Source organism: Miscanthus floridulus, chromosome 18, assembly GCF_019320115.1.
Source record: "Miscanthus floridulus cultivar M001 chromosome 18, ASM1932011v1, whole genome shotgun sequence".
Classification (NCBI taxonomy): domain Eukaryota; kingdom Viridiplantae; phylum Streptophyta; class Magnoliopsida; order Poales; family Poaceae; genus Miscanthus; species Miscanthus floridulus.
This window is the reverse complement of record NC_089597.1, coordinates 88,384,709-88,405,371: the sequence shown is the minus strand read 5'-3', so window position 1 is coordinate 88,405,371 and position 20,663 is coordinate 88,384,709. Positions and strand designations below refer to the sequence as shown.

At 40.9% G+C, this 20,663-nt stretch overlaps 2 protein-coding genes across 18 annotated transcripts; both read right to left on the bottom strand.

Moving 5' to 3' along the window:
- Window positions 1-361: 361 nt before the first annotated feature.
- On the bottom strand, window positions 362-5,579 carry LOC136521717 (uncharacterized). 17 transcript variants are annotated; one of them, XR_010775637.1, is made up of 8 exons: window positions 5,171-5,579; window positions 4,871-5,006; window positions 4,670-4,767; window positions 4,466-4,515; window positions 4,356-4,368; window positions 3,894-3,974; window positions 2,976-3,046; window positions 362-824 (listed from the first exon to the last, which is right to left on the bottom strand). XR_010775637.1 is itself a non-coding variant. In XM_066515483.1 (7 exons), the coding sequence occupies exons 1-7, from the start codon at window positions 5,559-5,561 to the stop codon at window positions 815-817; spliced, it is 792 nt and encodes a 263-aa protein (XP_066371580.1). In that variant the 5' UTR covers window positions 5,562-5,579; the 3' UTR covers window positions 362-814. The 17 variants fall into 17 exon arrangements, 4 of the variants coding, with proteins under 4 accessions (XP_066371580.1, XP_066371581.1, XP_066371582.1 ...); XR_010775633.1 differs by having other exon boundaries at window positions 4,670-4,723; XR_010775641.1 differs by lacking the exon at window positions 4,356-4,368 and having other exon boundaries at window positions 4,454-4,515; window positions 4,670-4,723; window positions 5,001-5,072; window positions 5,166-5,579.
- Window positions 5,580-6,733: 1,154 nt separating this feature from the next.
- LOC136522376 (receptor kinase-like protein Xa21) lies at window positions 6,734-10,527 on the bottom strand. The gene is made up of 2 exons (XM_066516196.1): window positions 7,304-10,527; window positions 6,734-7,206 (listed from the first exon to the last, which is right to left on the bottom strand). Exons 1-2 carry the CDS (start codon window positions 10,323-10,325, stop codon window positions 6,845-6,847), a joined length of 3,384 nt encoding a protein of 1,127 aa, XP_066372293.1. The 5' UTR covers window positions 10,326-10,527; the 3' UTR covers window positions 6,734-6,844.
- Between the last annotated feature and the right edge of the window lie 10,136 nt (window positions 10,528-20,663).

Genomic DNA, 20,663 nt, shown 5'->3' with positions numbered 1-20,663 from the left:
AATGTTGGGATCTGTATCTCTACAAATCCTTTGAACTGATGGCACTATTTTGGAGCCGATGACGGTATTTGGCTTGATGTGCCAAAATTAATCATTTGATTCTGAACTTGCCATGTCGGCTGCGCACACGTTGCACTAATTATCCAGGATTATACTAGACTTGATTAGTAATACCCTGAACTTGCTCAGATAAGCTCTGAACTACCTAGGCATCATCATTGACAACTAGTGCTGCTTCTTGATGGCTAGTACCGGTTTGATTAGTCCCCTAAGTCACAGATGTTGAATGTTGTAATAAACCGGTTCAATATAATCAATTAGATATCCATGAAACACCCCATTCATAGTATTGTGGAATGTATTCAAAAAAGATGTATTAGGATTCAACATAACATCATTAACAGATTTATTGACAGCATCTATAAAGAAACGCCTATCATCAGCTTTATCTGTATCTAACTGCCCATATATCAGAAGTCTTGGTAGTGGATATTTATGAATAACTTTATTGTCACGAGTCTTGATGTAGGACAACAAATACTTGTTCTAAAACTCTTCTATAGCTTTACTAGTGACACATTTATCCTTATCAGGTAACTCTTCATAAGGCACCATAAGAATATTTCTGTTGTTGTGAGCTACCATGACAATTGTGGGGTCCCACCGGACGTGCCAGAACATGTGTCGGCGCAAAAACGTGTGTTGATACGCCTAACATGCTGCAATCCGGAACGATCTGGACGAAGTCAACCCGGAGATCTGTTTGGCTGCAACACAGGACAAGTCGATCCTAAAAATATCAAAGACGTGCCAGTCAATTTGACCTGTAATTGACAAGAAAAGAAAGCTTATCAGTAATTTAGGGTGAAACAGACCGATTTTAGCCAAACAGTTCCAAGTATGCTGCTTTGGGAGCAGCCAAACAGAAAAATCGACTAAATAGCCGATACGAGGAGAAATCGACTGTTAAGAACTGTGATGCTCGTGGGTCATGATTGATTTATGATAGCAAGGATGATGCACCCAGATATAAGTAATATAAAGAAAGCATCATCAGCTAGATAGATATAACCAGTATAAAACATTGAGCCGATAAGTTTAACGAGAAAAGATACATGTGAACAAATCGACTGTCTAGTATAAATGAATATACAAACACTCTGGACCTAATTTGTTACCATCAACAGTGAGGTTTGACCGGATCGATACAACTATGATAATAGTAACAAACTAAAGCCAAAGAATCTATAAAATCATCTATATATTGACAGACTCATGAAAAACATGCTATATGTGTGAAAGCACAGGTGAATCGGCTAAAATAGCCGATACAGACATAGCAAACAAACAGAATACATATCTCAATCATGAACAAAACCACTAATCGATAATCTCTAACCCAAAGTATTCTCAGTGAGGTTCGACCGGATCGATGCAGCTTTGATAGTGTCATTAGATTAGATCTCATTAACTAGTGAGTTTATTGAAGATCGAATCATGTCTTTGAATACATACTATGCTTGATTGGAATAGAGATAAAAGAGCCGATCTAGCGAAATTAAATCATCAATTATGAGATTGAAGCATGACCAGATCAGAGGACGACCAATTAAGATGATATGATGTCAATCTATCTCTATCTCTATCTCAATCGGGTGATTTTGTTATGATTAATAAAACATTAATTATAGCAAAATCGATAACTGATAAATCAACCAAAAACAGTAAAAAAAATCTTACTAATCTTAGCAGATTCGATAACCGGTGATATTGTATTAAACAAGTTATTTAACACAAGATCGATAACTTTTATAAATAATGATACAGATCGATAACTAACTTATATTATACTCGTAAAAGATCAATCGACTGATGCAGCTTTACGAGTATGATACAAGTCGTGACGATACTCACAAACAAGCCGGAGGTCGATCAGTTGATGCAGCACTGCTTGTTGAAGAACTCGTCGAGATTTACAGTACTCCTACTCCTAAGGGTTGGTATGAAGCCGAAAAACTAATTGTATTGATTGATTAGTTGTCTTTTATAATATCCAGGGTCCAATATTTATACCCGGAACCTAAGCATGAATCCTACTCAAATACGACTCATTACAATTCTTGGAATAAAAGAAAATATTCATAACTTAAGATAACTTGAACCCTAATCTTTTCCTTTTTGTAGAGTCCGACATATTCTCCCCGACACCATCTATAAAATAGCCGATTCCGACACTGCATCACAAGCAGCCGACATCGATTCACATCTGATCGATTTCTTGATAATACAATCTTAGAACTTCGAGTTCTCACGTTCTTCTTTCGTAATTTTGGTGTAAACAGATTTCTATTTGAACATCCACTGTATCTATACTGTAAAAAGCACATTGGAGGAACAAGGAAAAATGGATCAATGTAGCCTAACAGTGTGGCTAGGCAAGGCAGGCCCAAAATTACCTATGCTATCAATTGCGACAGTGCCAAAAACAATTGGTGGAAAAAAATAATAAAATCTGCTTAAACAAGAGCAGCAGACTAATGGTACCTCTAAGATAATTTACTCACCCAAATTAGAGTTTTTAACCTAGAGAAGCTAAACTTGCCGTTGGATGAGAGGGGCTAGAGATTTGGGCAACAGCTAAACTTCGCACTGGACATGGGAACTCGCTAAGCCACTGACACATCAAACTGTTTGTATGAGGTAATAAAAGTAAGAAATATATGGACGGGACAATGTAAAGGGAGTACCTATGAGATATAAAAAGGAAAATGGTGGTAGTATTTTTTTTGGGTTACATAATCCATCCTAATTAATCATCAACATTTGTGAATAAACCATAGTACTCAAATCATATGTAATTAACAATAGCACAAAGATACATAGGAAGATAAGGAATATAACATACTGAGATATGCACCAAAGTATTGTTTTGTGCAAAAGTAAAAGTCGATCTAATTGATGATCAATGTCCTTACCTTGTTGATCTTGAAGCATCCAAAGAGTTGTATACAACGTTGGTCTTCCCTTTAGTACCTAATACAAGACACTGCAAGAGATAATACTGCAATAAAATAAGGGACGAAGCTACAGCAAACCGAAAACATGTAATGTAGAGTTATAATTAAGTATTTTCAGCCCAACCAAATTTTAAGTATAGAGTACATGTAAATAAAACAGCAACTTTCAGGTTAGGTACTATTAACTATACCATCATATATGCAAATACAATTAAAACATCTTGGTGGCTATGTACATCTCAAGGGAACTTCACTCACAACTGACGAGAACCAAACCACCAAAAGTATGCCATTTCTTTAACAGACTAAACTCGCCTAGATTAAAAGGACAATAATCCAACCTGACCAATCTAACCTTTAAACAACAGGAAGGGTGGTAAGATTAACAAATGACAGAGGTCTGCCCAGTCTTGCACTCTGTTTTAGTGGTTATAGAAAGAACTTTTCTCGATCCACATATGTCTTGTGTGATGAGATTAAACAGATAAATGTCAAAAATAGGTACGAAAGAAATGGATCTCGGGGTAAAAAAATAGCCAGGACATGGATAGTAACGTCTCCATCACAAATGGGACCTCTCTATTATTTTGCAGATAGAAAATACGGATTTCTGGCCACCACGATTATCAAAGGCAGGCACAGACAGATAAAGCATCCAGCGCAGGCAAGGTAGCCAAGAACAGCACTATCCGCCAACCAAATTTTACAAGCAAACCGCACCACGAAATGCACGTGTAGTGGGTACCAATGATCCTTGGTGCGGCACAGAATCAAGCACAAATCCACCAATCAATGCATGAGGTAGAGAAAAAATCATCCGAAATAATTCAGTTCGTGTGAAAATAAACATAAACGGGGGAGACGAAGCGATTATACCTCTCCTGAATGAAGAACAGAAATCCAAGGAAAGATCCTCCCTTCCTAATCTATGCAGGCTTCGCGTCCGCTGTCCTTTTCCTGTCGTTTAAGATCTCTGGTGTTAGGTCTGTGTAGCACACAAGATATCTTAGTTTATATATCTATGAAAATTATATGAGGCCGATCATGTTGTATTTGGTCCGAAAATAATTTTTTTTGATATAATATTGGAAGGACTGTTTTTTGTGGGAAAAATTGTTCAATGGCCTATCAACATAGCTCATAGTTCACAGGAAATGCTGGCAGGTATGAGCTGCGCTATGTGACCTCATATGTCAAATAGATAGCAGAACCTAAAGATTCACAGTACAAAAAGTTGATTTTAAAATTGTCTCGTGTGAAGTATCTAGCATACTGCACACACTAATTAATCACAGAATGTTTGTAAGCCAAGCAATGACATTCATCAATGCACGTAACTGGCTGGGTCGAACTGCACTCGCATCATCAGCCATGGCACAAGAGGAAGGAAAATGTAATCAGAGAAGAATTAGAAGCAAAGAAAAAAAAGTAGGTACCAAAGAACCTACGCAGAAGGATCATCCAGTTTGTCCAAACTACGTTGCCTCTTCTGTGAGGTCTGCAAAAGAGATTATTCTTAATGAATGACTAACGTGAAATTTTAATCTGCAGCTGCATTTGAGATAATGGTTCATATAACAAGCAATAAGATAGCATGCAAAATTGAAGCGTACTGTGTGTGTTAATTGGTACCAATAAAATTGCAAACCCACCTCCATCTCCAAAGTGAATAGCAGAACGGGCCAGCTGCAGAAGTCCACCTGCACCTGAGGAGGAGCACAACGTGTTTAGCACGAGACGCAAGGCATTGCTGCAAAAAAAGAAAAGGAAACAATAAAAAAAAGGGCGTATCCAGTGCAGAGAGCTCCCGCTCTGTGCGGGGTCTAGGGAAGGGTGTCAGTGGCAAGCCTTACCCTCGCCTGTGCAATGCGAGGAGACCACGACTCGAACCCGGGACCTTCCGGTCACAGGCGGTAAGACCGCTTGCACCAGGCCCGCCCTTCAAAAAGGAAACAATAGGCATTGGTAAATCGAAGCACGGACCTGCAGCTGAGTAAGCAAGACTAAGATGGCATTAGTAAATCGAATCACGGATCTGCAGCTGACGAAGCACGACTGAATGAAAACATCAGGCATTTTATTAGTAAATAAAAATCTAATCCAGGATCTGCAGGTAAGGAAGATGAAAAGACGGGAAACGGAGAAAACCTAACCCAGGGTGGGCGGCCAGCATCGATATTCCAACATCGAAGGCGACAATGTCCGAAGGAACGCCGAGAACGGCTGATGTGGTCGCCGACGGAGGGCACTGGCCCCGCGCCCGCGCTCGTCGCCGGGGCATCCGCGGCGGAGGCCTGCTCGTGCTGGGGCCGTGGTGGTCGCCGACGGGACGTCCACGGCCGAGCCCGCCACCGGGACGGCCGCTCGCGTCAAGGCCACCCGTGGTCGGGAAGCCGTGCCGGGAACCCCTGCACCCGAGAAGCCGCGATGAGGGCCGCCCGCGCTGCTGCCCCGCTGCGCCGGTGGCTCCTCCGCCGATGCGCCATGCGAGAGGAGCAAGAGAGATCTGAAGAGGAGGAACTGGCGTGGGGGAGGCGGAGGCATCGCTGGGGCGGGAGGAGGTCTGGCCGTTCGGGTTACCAGTTTCGGGTGGGGTAATTCGGATAATTTAAAATTTAGGTAATAAAAATGGTTATTTGATATTAGTTTTGAAAAAACACTACCTATAATTTCAGGTACCCGATAATTCGAGTTTGAGTTCGGATATTTCCGATACACCCGAATTTATAAAAAAATAAGAAACTATACAAATATTCAGTAGCAATTTATATATCATTTCAGCAGTAATTTATATAGAATTTTAATTGCATTTTGTAGAGAATAATGTATTACGGTCACTTGTTCGAACAAAGATAATTATATTCTAATAAAGTGATAAGTTCAACTAAAAACACATGTTAAACATAAAGACAGAGATAAATGTTTGGTAGTTCGGATTGTTTGGGTACCAGGGATATTATCCGAATTACCCAAACTAATTTCGGGTAATCAAAATCGCTATCCGAATTTAGGATCGGATATCTCGGGTTCGGGTAATTCGAGTTCAGGTTCAGATAATTTAGGTACAGGTAATAGGTATCGGATATTTTGCCCAGGATGGGAGAGGTGGCGGAGGAGCGAGGAGAAAGGAAAAAGTTTTTTTTTTTTGCAAGAATACCAGTCAGAAACATATATAGTCATGATATAGACTCGATTTCCAAGACGCATTAGACCCTTTGCAAAGTACGGTCATATTTGCCTTAAAAAAAAGGAAAAAAAAAAACCACAACGATTCCTTTAGCATTGCGATCGCGATTCAGCAGCGACTACATGCCGCCCGCCCGCTTACAGGCACGCCGCGCGGAAGATGATCAAGGACCTCCTCCCGCCGTCGGCACATCGGCAGCGAGCCCTTGTGCGTTTCTTGACTTCTTCTCTCTCCGGTTCTAGATCTAGTGTTCTTCTTGCTTGATTTCTTTCCTCCCTCTCCTCATCTAGTTGTCTTCTTGATTTTTCCCGCCGGTGGATGTACTGGTCGCTGGGATGATGGAGAGGGTGCCGTCTGCCAGGAGGTGAGATGTTCCAACCTCGGTGAGTGATGGTCCGGCGGCGACACCAGCATTGCCACCGCAATCATGATCCTCGGGGATACCTGCACGTGTTGTTGCAACTTTGCAAGGAAGTTCGAGCTTGCAAGGGCCAACGATGGAAGCTTTCATTCTACGAGTGTCAAAATAAGTAATTTTCTCTCTACAAAATACAATACAGAACGGAAATTTCCTTATCTTAGATGTAGAAAAGCATCACTACCCATTAGCGATCCATAGCTAAATCTAGGTACTATATGTTCAATTATTCGATTGATCATGTATGCTTGAGAACCTATTCTTGATTGTAAGGATCTCGGTAGAAACTTTGTCCATCCCTGGTCGGTCTTTAGGGGATGTCATGGAGCAGGACAATCCTATTTTAATCAAGGGAATTATGCAGTCATGTAGCACTTCCGTTTTGTTGATGTTGTCTTGTGTCATAACTGGATCAACAACCTCGTTTATATTATTTTGAAATGCTCTATCAACAAACTCATGGAGGGTTGTACCATTACTGAATTTTTCATCAGTGGGACGACAACCTGTCATCATTTCCAACAAGAGCACTCCGAAACTATAAACATCACCCTTGGTTGATATGCCCTCACTCATGCCATACTCTGCATATACATTTACAGTTGTCATTAAAATCTGCACTTTTGTACTATTCTGTAAAGAACAATCAGAAGCGAGAACTTAAGTTTTGGCTTAAATCACCTGGTGGAATATACCCGATGGATCCTTTTAGGCCAGCAAAACTTGTTGGATTGTCTTCATGTGCACTTGGTCTATTACATTGAAACCTTGCTAGGCCAAAGTCGCTGACATATGCTACCATGTCAAGGTCCAAAAGAATATTGCTTGGCTTCAGGTCGCAGTGTATTATTGGCGATGCACATTGGTTATGAAGATAGTCCATAGCATATGCTACATCCAATGATATACTGATTCTTTGACTTAAACTCAGAATCTGTCTTTGATTATTTTGATGGGTTTTCTGGTTCAGCCACATATCTAGGTTCCCATTCAGCATATATGGGAAAACTATGGCCTTGAAGTCGGCCCCAGTAGGATTCACTGAAGAGCATACAGTAATTACTTTTACAATATTTCGATGTCGGACATTTCTGAGGGCTTCGCATTCTGCAAGGAAGCTCCTATGTGCTCCATATATATTGAGATTAAAAGTCTTGATGGCCACTTGATCTTTGTGAAGCTTCATGTTACCCTTATAAACCTTTCCAAATGAACCTGAGCCAATTAAGTTAGTAGGAGAGAACATATTTGTTGCCTTCAAGATTTCTTCGTATGTAATGTTCTTCATGTTCTTATTGGATTGTTGCAGATGCAGTTTTGCCTGCATTCTCTTCCTCCAGAAAAATGCCGCAAGACAAAGCAATATGATTATAACAATTGGTGTTACTATCTTTGCAATTAGAACCAAGTTGTAGTGCCTGCTTGTTCTGTGACCCCTCGCTGAACAAAGAGTGACACCTCTCGTTGGAACACTAGTGCACAAGTGATCATTTCCTTCCATTGACACTACACTAGTATGGCCAAAAACGCTGCCTTTTGGAACTACTCCATCAAAATTGTTGAAGGATAAATTGAGAAAATGCAGATAATTCAGGGACGTGAGGAACTCTGGGATTTTCCCAGACAAATTGTTCCTGGAAACATCCAACTCTTTGATTCCGACCAGTTGTGCAAAAGATTGTGGAATGCTTCCTGTAAAGAAATTGTTTTGCATCTTAAGATACTCCAGAAGCACACACTGGCCAAGAGTGGATGGGATGTTGCCGGACAACATGTTGTTTGAGATGCTAAGTTTATTCAAATTAATGAGATTGCCAATTTCCTCTGGTATATCCCCAGCCAAGTAGTTGTATGACAAGTCAAATTCTAGAGAAAGAGAAGATATTTTGAGGATTGATCTTGGTATACCACCATCTAGTGTGTTATGAGCAAGATTGAGTATTTGGAGCTGAGTACAACGTCCTATACTTGCAGGTATCCTGCCACTCAAGTTGTTGGCATCCAATTTCAAATCAGTCAGCTGAACAAGGTTGCCAATTGCATCAGGGATGGTGCCTGAGAGTCTGTTTTGTGCAGCGGCTAGAACTACTAATTTTTTCAGATTCCCAATTGTTGCTGGTATACTACCAGTGAAACGATTGTAATCCATGTACAATGTGTTCAGGTTCTTGAGATTTCCAAGCTCTGGTGGTATGGGCCCACTAATTTTATTGTCCCTTAGCCACAATATTTCGAGGCTACTAGAAAGATTGCCGATAGAACTTGGCAATTCCCCTTGGAAATTGTTCCCAGCCAGATAGAGTCTAGTCAGTCTGGAACAATTTGACAGTGAAGAGATAAAGCCCCAGTCTCCTAGGTCTAGCATGTTATATGACAGTTGAAGTTCTTCCAAGTTTGGCAGTGATCCGAAGAATGGCACAGGCCCAGTTAGGCTGTTTTGTCCAAGGTAAAGCCACTGCATTTGGTAAGCATTGAGAAGAGAAGCTGGAATTAGACCATCAAACTTGTTCGATGAGAGGATCAGTATCTGAATTTTTGGAAGTGTGTAGCCGATGTGTGGCGGCAATCTTCCACTGAACGAATTGTTTCCCATAGCAAGAGCTCTTAGGGAGGACATGTTGAACAGAGAGGGTGGTACTGGCCCAGACAAGTTGTTTAAATTCAGGTTCAGTAAACTTAGTGTTGGCAAATAGCCTATGCTCTCTGGGATGCTCCCAACTAAAGTGTTCCATGTAAGACGAAGGTCAAGCAGGGAAGAAAGATTCCCTAATGAGGCTGGTATCTTTCCTGAGAGAGAGTTCCCTCCCAAATGAAGATGTTTTACTGGTGGAGAGATGGCAGTAACAGGTGGTATAGGACCAACAAATTTGTTTTCTTGGAGGCAAATGGCAATAAGCGATGAACTGTTGAAGAGAGCCTCTGGTAGTTCTCCACCAAGACTGTTTCTCATGAGCCTAAGCACTTGGAGAGAGGAGCTGCTGGCCAAGGACTCCGGAATCCCTCCGGTAAGAGCATTTGTCCCAAGGTCAACGTATGTGAGAGAAAGGCTGCTCCCCAAAGAGGGCGGTATGGCACCACTAAGCTTGTTGCTAGCGAGATTTAGTATTCGCAGCTCTGGAAGAGTCCCAAAAGGAGAGGGGATGCTTCCTTCTAGATTGTTGTTGCTAAGGTTGATCTCCTCAAGATGGATACACTGGCTTAGGGAAGGTGGTATCTCACCATGAAGAGAATTGTTCCACAATCCAAGGATTTGAAGTTGGGAACATGAAGAGAGCTCAGAAGGGATGTTACCTTCTAGAGAGTTCATGCTTAGGTTCAGACTGCGGAGTTGGCTGAGTCGTCCAAGCTCTGACGGTATGCTCCCATGGAAGCTATTCTTTGAGAGCTGCAGCCTTGTAAGAGAAGTGAGATTGGCAATACAAGGTGATATGATACCTGTGATGCCTTCTGATGTGAGATCCAACGCAGTAACACGACGAGGTGGATGTTCGCTGCAACTGACCCCGTGCCAACTGCAGAACTCCAAGGATGTATTGCTCCATGAGGCGAAAATGCCGGCTGGACCAGAGAGCTGGGACTTGAAGCAGAGAAGTGCTCGTTGGTCATTTTCCCCTTCATTGGATGTGGCCACCAGGCTGCCAAAGAAGGTGAGGAGACAAAGAAGCCAAACAAGACAAGGTGAAAAGATGCACGGACGGGCCATTATTGCTGTTTATCCAGATTGTCCTTTGCTGGAAGATGCTTATATATGGGGCGCTAAACCGGTAGTGCCTTGCTGCTCTACAAATAGTCCAACTTATGGTGGGAACTAGGAAGATGGATGAATGCATGCTTTTGGTATTCAGCTTGCTGGTTTTCATTCAAACTATTCGTTGCTCTGAACTCTCTTGTTAAATTGTTGACTCTACCTGTGCCATATAAAAATGCCTCTTGTTATAGGAGGGTGTCTGGCAATTGATGAGTTGCTTCCAAGGTCGACATATTTGGAGCAGGACCGTAGATCATCATCTCGTTTGCAAATAAATGAATTATCTATTCTAGTTATCTCTCAGTTAGCTAAACTCTTATTTAGTTAGTGTAGCACAACCAGGATACAGAAACTTAAATTATCAGTTCATAAAAAGAATAACCAAGATAGTATTTTGATATGATTTGCAAACCAACTTTCGCTAGAGACAGTTTTTTAAAAATGCTTCCGTGTCTGGATATTTTAAAAGTTTGATTGCAAAGGGTTTCACATAAATTGTTTTAAGCAAAAGAATACTGACTAACAACAACACTTTGAACCACTGCTTATGTCTTCGTTATCCTGAAATCATAGGTTGGTGCTAAGAGATTTGCCATGAGAAACTCCAAGGGACTTTTTGTATCCTTTCGTACTAATAGAAATAAAGATTTTGTTAGGTGTGTGTTGTACTAATGGTTCTTTAACCCCTCTTTCTTCTTATTAATATAATGAAGCGCAACTCTCCTGCGTTTTTAAGGGGGAAAAAAAGAAAATCTCCTCCAATAGCTTCTTCAATTAGATCTCTAAATATTTTCATCATCTTTCCTATTTCGAGCTCAGCGAAGAGAGCGGAGCTGATTTTCTTGAGTACCCAACAAGATACAGAGAACTTGTTAGAGGGTGGACATATATAGAGAACTATTTTTATTAGAATAGCTCTCTAAATAAGGATCTGGAGAGTAGGTTTAAGAAAGGCTGTCGAAGATGCTCTCAGTTGACAGTGAAGTAGTGAACATAGATACCGGTTTGTCACCAAGCTCTTCACACTGCCATTGAGCTAGTCAACTACCGAACACTTTGACCGAACAAAGTATATTTATCTACAAAAATCTTGGGACAACGGATTAGTTATCCGGAGGGTTCCTAGATTTTTTTTATCTAGGTGGGGGTGGGGTAGCAGCTCTTTAAGTGGGTCTTGGCTAATGAGTAATGACCAAGACACAACCGTGGGTGATGGGCGGGGTTGGTGACAGGGGTATTTGTTGGGAAAGCATTCCCGACAGGAGAGGAGGTCAAGCGGGGTGGTTAGGCGCAGAGCCGCCTGACCAACGTAAGACAAGGCCTTCGGTGGTGGCCAAAGGCGACTAGCCAGAATAGGATTATCGAGGCAATCAGACTCTAGGGTTTTGTGCCAACATAATGGTCTATTTTATTGGGGATCGAGTCCTCCTTATATAGGTTGGTAATACAAGAAAGTTCATTTACAATACTACCCATATGCCAGCTAAGGAATATCCCTTTTACATCTCTTCCCCCTCTAAGGGTAATCAGGACCTCCTCTGTGGACACTGCCTTACTTCATGGGCCCATGTCGAGCCGGACCCAAGCCCGGTAGGGTCTTCCGTGGGGGTCCCGAGTGGTTCGTTCCCCTACCGCCGCCACTGGCCGTAGGCCTCCTCTCCCTGGCCTCCAGGCTCCTGACCTAGTTGCCCTTAGAAGGCTTGACGAGACCTTTGGACGCTCTTGCTCATGTCTGCCTTCGCCATTCGTCCCAGGCCTTCGCCGCGACGGAAGTCCGCCTTGGTTCGAGCCCCGTTCCTGTTAGTAAAGATGACTGTGATCATTTGAGGTCAGTGTTAGCGGGGAGGACCTTCGGGACCAAACCCTCGTTCCCCAACAGTATTACACTACAGGTGGTTAGGAGAGGATAAAGTCGATGCCGTAGGAGCCACCGGCCGCAAGTGGTAGATGCATGGTGAGGTTGAAGGGAGTGATGGAATGGTCGGCACCTGTGGCACCCTTGGAGCCACTGGCTGTGGACGACTGGATGGCATGATGGTGGACGAGTGGTGCAAGAGCAAGATGGCAATGGAGGGAGGCCGTGCACAAGGGTTTTCAATTTTGGTATTAGAATTTTTTCAGCCACCCTAATTTCTTTGAGATTTGCAAAAAATCAGCTAAAATTTTATAGTCTTTTTCAGAGATTTAAAAACATGAAGTATGATTTTTCTAAATTTTTTAGATCTAAACAAAATATTAGAACAATTTATAAAAGAATATGCAACATAAATAATAGAAAATATGAGTCTAGAGTTATATAGCACATGTATTAGTGTAATACGAAATTTCAGATTCTGGTGAACCACCTATATGTTTAGAAAAGCCTTTTTTTTCTCGAGATACTGGTACTAAACTGCGTTGACAGTTCTTCGAATAGGAAATAGAATGGATCGAAGGTTCCAAATTAATTGGTTATTAAGAAAAAGCCTTCTTCTTTGAAAGATATATCTCATGTTTGGTACTATATTGTTTCATTCTCCGAGAAGTTTGAATCAGTCTCTTGCACCTCCTCTTTTATGATTTGCTTCGCTATGGAGGGAGTTAGTTCGGGGCACCGCTCCCTTCCGTAAAATAACCATTACGAAAGAAAATGCTTCTTTCGGCCACCCCTGAAGTTACAGAAATTCATAAAATTTTGACTGAAATTTCGTTGAAATTTTGAACCCGGCCTGTCGTGCACGTACTAACGGGTCGTGCGTTAACGTCCTCCCTAATGCGTGAACGAAGACTTAAATAAAGGAGATCGGGCCAGAGCTTTGGCCAATGGTGCGCCACGGTGGGATGGATTACTATTCCGGATGGGACGCAAAGTTGTCAAAGAAAAGTGAAATAGCAGTGCTCTCAAAGAGTCGTCATCCTCAGTTGCCTGGAAACTACTGCAGACGGCAAATGTTATATTCGAACTCAAGAGTAGCTAGCTATAGCAGATAAGACATGCAGGCAACAGACATTTTCAGAATCGTGTGTAACAAAAGGCCAGGACAACTGGGAGATAATAAATGTTGGTTTCAGTTTTATTCTTCTGAACCTGCATGTTGTTGTCTATAAGATATTTTCAGACGCGGCTGGCAGCACTCTCTGCATGACGGTTGATAACTTGATATGAACGCACGCCTTGCCTGCCGCCGCAGTTCTTCGATTCGCTGGAGACAGAGACAAGAACGCAATCCTTATCTTAAACATTTTACTGAAAAAGATTGCACCAACCTCTGTCTGCATACGTCGTCTCCTCCGATTTTACTGAAAAAGTCACTCTCTATATGCATGACGATTGATATGAATGCACGCATTCCTCTCAGCGAAAGTTCTTCGAGTCGCCGGAGCAGGTAGTCTAGTAGCCTGCCGGCTTGCTGACGATTTTTTTTAGAAGTCAACGGGAGGGGAGAGGATCCCCCACCTAATTTTATTTCATTGCAGCTCTTTTCATAGCCACATGTTAAGATACATTGGTTCAGACTGAATCGCACAAAACCTAAACCCTAAACTCTAAACCGATGCCAGCATCCAAACGTACGCATAAATACCCCTTGCAGGCAACCGGTCTTGTCCAACACGGAAGGCGGATCGGAGGAACCTGTCAGCTAGCGTTGCGCAACATATATGGCACTTGCTCTCTTGAGGAAACCATAGTGGGGTTTGCACACCGTCAAGACAGCACTTGTTAATAACCATACCATCATTTCGATGGCTACTTCTGCCTGCGATCCTCCGGCCACGACTGCCGCTAAGGCCATGTACAATGCAGAGGCACTTGTAAAAACGCTTGGAAGGAGAGAGAGAGAGAGAGAGAGAAATGTCAGCAAGCGTCTCTCCAGGTGTATGATCCATTTTTTAGTGCTAGTGTGATTTGCCTATAGGCTAAATGATGTATATATAGAGCAGAGGAGTAGAGGAGAAGAAGAAGCAAACGCTATCCGGTAATCAGTATATCCCAGAACTGAATCAACTACCGTCTGTTGAGGTAGTTCCGTCGCCCGTGGAGCGTTATCTCGAGCGCCCGGCTCATGCGGATCGCGCAAGAGTCGGTCCTGGCGCCGCTGCCTCACGAAGCGGCGATTCCAGCAGCGAGCGCCCTAGACTGGAGTCCACCGATGAACGGAATAACGGCCCAAAAGGTTCACAGGCGCCAAAAGGTTGTTGGCTCATTAACCTCACGGCTTTTCCCTTTTGTTGATTATTCTTTTCGTCTAATTGGTTGCTCTGTGGCATCGCAGTTAATCCAGAGAAACCTAAAACCCTTCACGATCCTAGCGTACCACTCCGTGATGCTGTGAACGGGGACAAAATCGCCGGAGGTAGTTTGGAAACCAAACAGTGGCGAATCTAGAATAAATTACCACCGGGGTCAGCAGTCGGCATAGACTCATGAGCAAAATCTATAGTAATCTAACACTATGGTCAATATATAACATACTCACAAATATTAATAAGGATGGCATATTGCAAAATCAAGCATTTATATGGACGAATAAAATTAGCAATATTAGTAAGATAAATTTAACTCGGTACATCAGTAGATCCGCCCCTAAAACCAAAGACTTCCACGTTGTTTGTCGAAATTTCCTGCCCTGGAATAAACCCAGTGTCAACTACTGTTGTCTAATATGTAATGATGATTAGTGTTAACATCAATCAATATCACCACTTCTTGCATGTACTATTTGGCAAATTAAATAAGTATTGTAAAGTTTTTTTTTCCAAATGGCTGGCAAGAGTTTTGTCATAGTTTTATTAGAAGAAAGAAAACAACTCTTATTTTAAAGGAAAATCGGGCCCAAAACCATAGTTATCAGGACTGGACCGAACATCGGTTCATTGGTCTAACCATTAAGAACCGGTTGAACCGCCAGTTTGATAGTTTTAGACTGGACGAACTGAACCGCCTACAAATACTTCAAACCAGAGCAATATAATGATATACAACAAATAATTAGCAACATATATCTGATCACATATTCAAATAAGCTGATAAAGAAAATAATTATATGACCAACTTTCAACTAATCAAGCCTCAAGTCCACAATAGGTACTCCAAAATCAGCATGTTGGTGGTCCTTAACTTAAATAATCCGGTCGCCAAAATATAATATGACGACAATATTTCATAACCCATGATAGGAAGATTGGTTTTAATTTAACAAGTTCCATAAGTCTTGGTACTCTAGAGTTGTTTTACTGGATATGCCTAAAACGCACATAAAAACATAATATATATATATATATATATATATATATATATATATATATATATATATATATATATATATATGGAACACCTAAGAATTAGTGCAAAAAGGACTTCAATAGTAATTCAAATATTCCTCGTTGCAAAACAATTAATAAATGCTAAAATAGAGCCTACTATTACGAAGAGCTCATCCAGATAATACAAAGTAATATATTATTTGCTTAACTTAGAGCTTATATGAAAAAGTTATGAAAATAAAAAATTTAAAAGACAACGCTAACCTTAGCGTAGCCAAAAGTCAACACCAGTAGTGTGGCGGACCAGGCTGCAACATGTAGCACACGTCCAAGGATGAATGCTCCGGTCGAAGCGCGAGGCGGACCCGCTTGCAGTACACTTCCAAGCTCAAATTGCAGCGTGGTGGGGCAGGCGGCAGCAGGGGGGCAAAGCAGACGTGCCACTAGCTCTGATCTGGCCGGTTCAGCTGGTTTTTACCGATCCAATTATATGGACGATCTTTAAAGCAAACCAAACGGTTGTGGTCTCTGATTTGGTCTTTTACGGATTGGACCGCTAGTCCGGTTTGGTCCTGGTAACTATAACCAAAACTCACACAACTAGGTAAAACTACAACACTAAATAAACATAATTAACCTAAAGAACCAAAATGGCGAGGAGGGGAGGGGAGGGGGTGAATGAGTGCAAACCAAAATTCTTCGCAGAACTTGGTTATATCCCAAATTGAACAAAAAAAACACCTAAAACTATATAGAAATAACTCAAGACAATGAGAAACAGAGGTAAGGGAAGAAAGGCTCAACATGACAGAGAATGCACACTGGAAAAAATAGAACACCAGATAGTCCGCGAGAAATGCACCGGACAATTGAATCAGCGCAATAGTAGAGATGAAACAACTTCACCGGACGTTCCTCATGAAAAAACTTTCAACACCGGACTATCTGGTCGGTAGAAAAGAGACAAGAAGAAAGAGTGTCGGATAGTCTGTACATGCCAAGAAAAGCAAATGCCAGACAATCGCCAGTGGTCTATGAAGCACAAGAAAACTTAGAGAAGCAAGTTCAGCAGAGTGCTCCAAAACTCAATCCAAACTTGTAATAATTCAGATTAATCTGAGATTTTGGGCGCCACTTTCGATTTCTAGCGGGGTTGCTCTTGGACCAAAGAATCCAACAAGGTATAGGAGTATAGTAGGAGGTTTGCAATATTGAACTTCAACCAAAACCTGGTATCACTTTTGAAGTTAACAAGGTATGTCTTGTTCCACTATTTTAATCAGGACATGCATTGTGTTGTACTATTTTAATTGCGAGAGAAGCTAGGTAGCTATTTCAACAACCTAAAAACCAAGCATATGCTCCTATCCTTGCCTACATTTGATGGGCAAGGTTAGGCAATCTTACTTGGCTACCTTGTGTTGATAATGGAACAATCTTACCTGGCTACCTTGTGTTGATAATGGAACAATCTTACCTGGCTACCTTGTGTTGATAATGGAACAATCTTACCTGGCTACCTTGTGTTGATAATGGAACAATCTTACCTGGCTACCTTGTGTTGATAATGGAACCAAGCAACACAAGCTAGCCAGGTAAGATTGCCTAACCTTGTCCAGCAAATGTAGGTGTGCGACCTTGTAAACCTAGCGTGTTTTGGTGCACTATATCAACACACACATGTGGCCACTATATATTGTGGTTGAAATCACCAATTCTTCTTTCACTCTAAACTAGCTTATCCTGCTGCATCCACACATTGCTTACCATGTCTAGAGATGCCTCCTTCGCTCTGCTATCTCTCACTCTTGATTGCTTTTCTTTTGGCGCAAACAGGAATTGATTCTTATTGGGTGTTTATGTTAGTTTGGGTTTGGGTGTTGGTCAGATTGTGTGCCGACCCTTGTAACAAGTTAACAGAAGGCATAGACTATGAAAAGATTAAGGTTCCAACGGTAATCCTTGCTCCCACATGTAATGGAAATGGTACATAATCGATAGCAAGTTTAAATTGATGGTAGAAAAGGAAACCTTATATTTTCAGTAACATGTAAGAGAAGAGTAACAATAGCAATGGAAGCTGATAGATTATGGTGCATCAAATGGTTAACTGCCAACTTTCATTTACATCTATCTTTGTTATGGTAATGCAACCTGGGAAACAATAATTTTCCATGTTCTCAAAGGTTTTATTAAGCTTTTGGAAATTGTCCTATTGCTCAATATGTTCTGTTAATGGAATTCACCTGTTACTTAACATATCTTGGTCTCCAAAGTCACATTTTTGTTAAAAAAGTGGTCAAATGCAACAATGTTATTGTATCAGTTCAACAGAACTTCCCAACCAGTTCACGATTGACCTAGGCACTGGTTGGGGCTGGTTGGTTGGATCGGGGGAACTAATGTAGGCAAGTTGTAATAATACAGAAAAAGAGCAAACATAGCAGATACTTTGTGTTTCTTCTTCTATCCCAGGGAATTTTAAATGTACTCAATGAAGATAAATACAAAAGATCTTTTCTCCACTACCTTCGTCCACAACAATTGTCGTTGAACACCGATACACCCTTCACATATCAGCATTATTATTTACTAATTACTGAGAACCTAACTCCATTGAAAATTGGACTCAGAAACCAAAGTTCTAGAATCGATGTATTTGAACTTATTTTATTTTCATGGCAGCATGAAAACTACTGAATTCCAACCATTACCGGCGAGGTATTGGATCAGGGAGTGGTGGAAATGGTTCGTTTTCGGGCTTCCGTTCACCTAGCAGATCTACAAAAGCCAAGAGCAACGTATTAGCAAATATTAGCCAATAGGCACGTCCGCGTGCCAAGAAAACCAACGAGAATGAGGGAGGCGATCTGCCTAGTATTGCACAATTTAGGGTGTACGGTATCTGATTTTTTGGTTGGAGGAAAATCTAGTGTTGCACAATTCCTGGTGTACGACACCTGATTTTGTGAAAGGACGAAAATAAGACATTTTGCAATTGGAGAAAAAAATCAGACAAGGACAATAGTTGATGGGTAAATAAAACTTTTTGCGATTGGAGAAAAAAATTAGACAAGGACAATAGTTGATGGGTCAAATGGCATTGCACAATTTAGGGTGTCCGATATCTGATTTACGCCCTGTTTAAATTCATTATCCGATAATAGTTAGCTGGCTAATACCTTATTATCTGATTTGTTCTAACTAGTGGGATAGTTGTTATCTAAAGATTCAACTAACAATTAGCTAGTCTATTTATCTACACATGTTTGGATCCAAAAGATATAATTATTAGCAAATAACTACTATCTATAGGGATCCAAACAGGGGGATCTTGTGCTGCATTCGGGTGTACAATACCTGATTTTGCCTTTGGAGGGAAATCAGACGTTTTGCGATGAGAAAATAATCAGACTAGGACAATAGTCGATGGATCAAATGGACTTTTTCCTTTTATCAATCTGGCGACGCAAACCCAACCGCCGGCCCATATGCACAAGTTGCTCGATGTAAAAATATTACTGCTCCTAGCTTCACGAGAAACAAGATCTAGTTTATAAATGGAAAATGTTTCAAAAGCATATGGGATTTGTGCCAATAATACGAGGGAACCCAAAACTTCGGCTACTGAGTTTTTTTAAAAAAAACTTCGGCTACTGGAGCATTCAAAATATACAACGAGACAAAAACCCAAACCAGCCAGCCCAAACCAGCCAGCCAATAGTATTTTTCTCTCACAACAAACCAGCACCAACCAGCCCAGAAACCAACCAGCAAACAGGCCGAATAATTTTCCATAGCTAGAACAATCAAATATGGAACAATAAATCTCACCATTGGAACAACCAAATATAATACTGAACAATAAGCTCTCACTGCTTGAACAATCCAAAATATACCGTGGAATGATAAATTTTCATATGGAAGAATATATTTTCACTACTAAAACAATGCAAAATATACTACAGAACAATAAAGTTTCACTACAAGAACAACCCAAATAGGAACAACGAATACATGGAAATACTGCAAGCTGCTATTCGGAAAATGGTTGACATAGTCGTGAAGTATTCCAAAAGGGAAGGAAGCTAGTTCGTGAAACCGGAGTGGCAGTGATCTCAGCTAGCTATAGCACATCGCAGTCACTTCCACTGGACACTGAAGGTTAAGTTTCAATCCTCTATTCTAAAATTGACTCCAAGCATTCTAAACCTTAGATCTCAAATGCATAGACACCAAGACTATTAGACTCCGGTTAGTGAAATGGCGCAGTTTTGTAAAGTTCTATGTTTCTTTTTTCGTTGAACCTGCATTTTTTCAGTATTACAAGACTCCCCTTTTCCAATTTCTGTCAGAATCAATATATAAATAGCCTACAATGTTGATAGACAAGTACTCCCTCATTTCAAATTATAAGATGTCTTGGCTTTTCTAGATATACATAGCTTTTGCTATGCATTTAGATGTATGATGTCTACATACATAGTAAAAGCAATGCATCTAGAAAAGCCAAAACGTCTTATAATTTGGAACGGAGGGAATATATGAAATTAAAACAAATGGTAGTAAACCATGCTCAATATGCTAGTTAAGGCATATATACAACAGATCAGCAGAAATTCTCGTGGATGGGATGAGCTCAGAGGTTAATATGCCAATACAGTAGCAACAGAGTGGAGGGCTAGCAAACAAATAAAACAGAACTGGACTGAAATTAAATGCATGTCATCATATGAAGGCTTTTAACTAGAAAAATCACTTCGATTCACTGCTTCCATATCACAAATCTTATGAAGGTGCTAGCTATAACATTTGTCTTAGACATAATCCTCTTGTGTAGTTTAAAACAACATATGATTAGCAAATTGGTCTGTCATTTAAAATATTTCAATTACAAAGAATGACAAAAGGACCTTAGAAGACATTCTATAGCATCTAACATTAGTACATTACTATTAATTGGCATTCCAAAACCAGACATGAGCACAACATCTGCAAGGTTATCCATTCAGAGAAAACGAAGGAAATAGGACAACCCACAGTACAAAA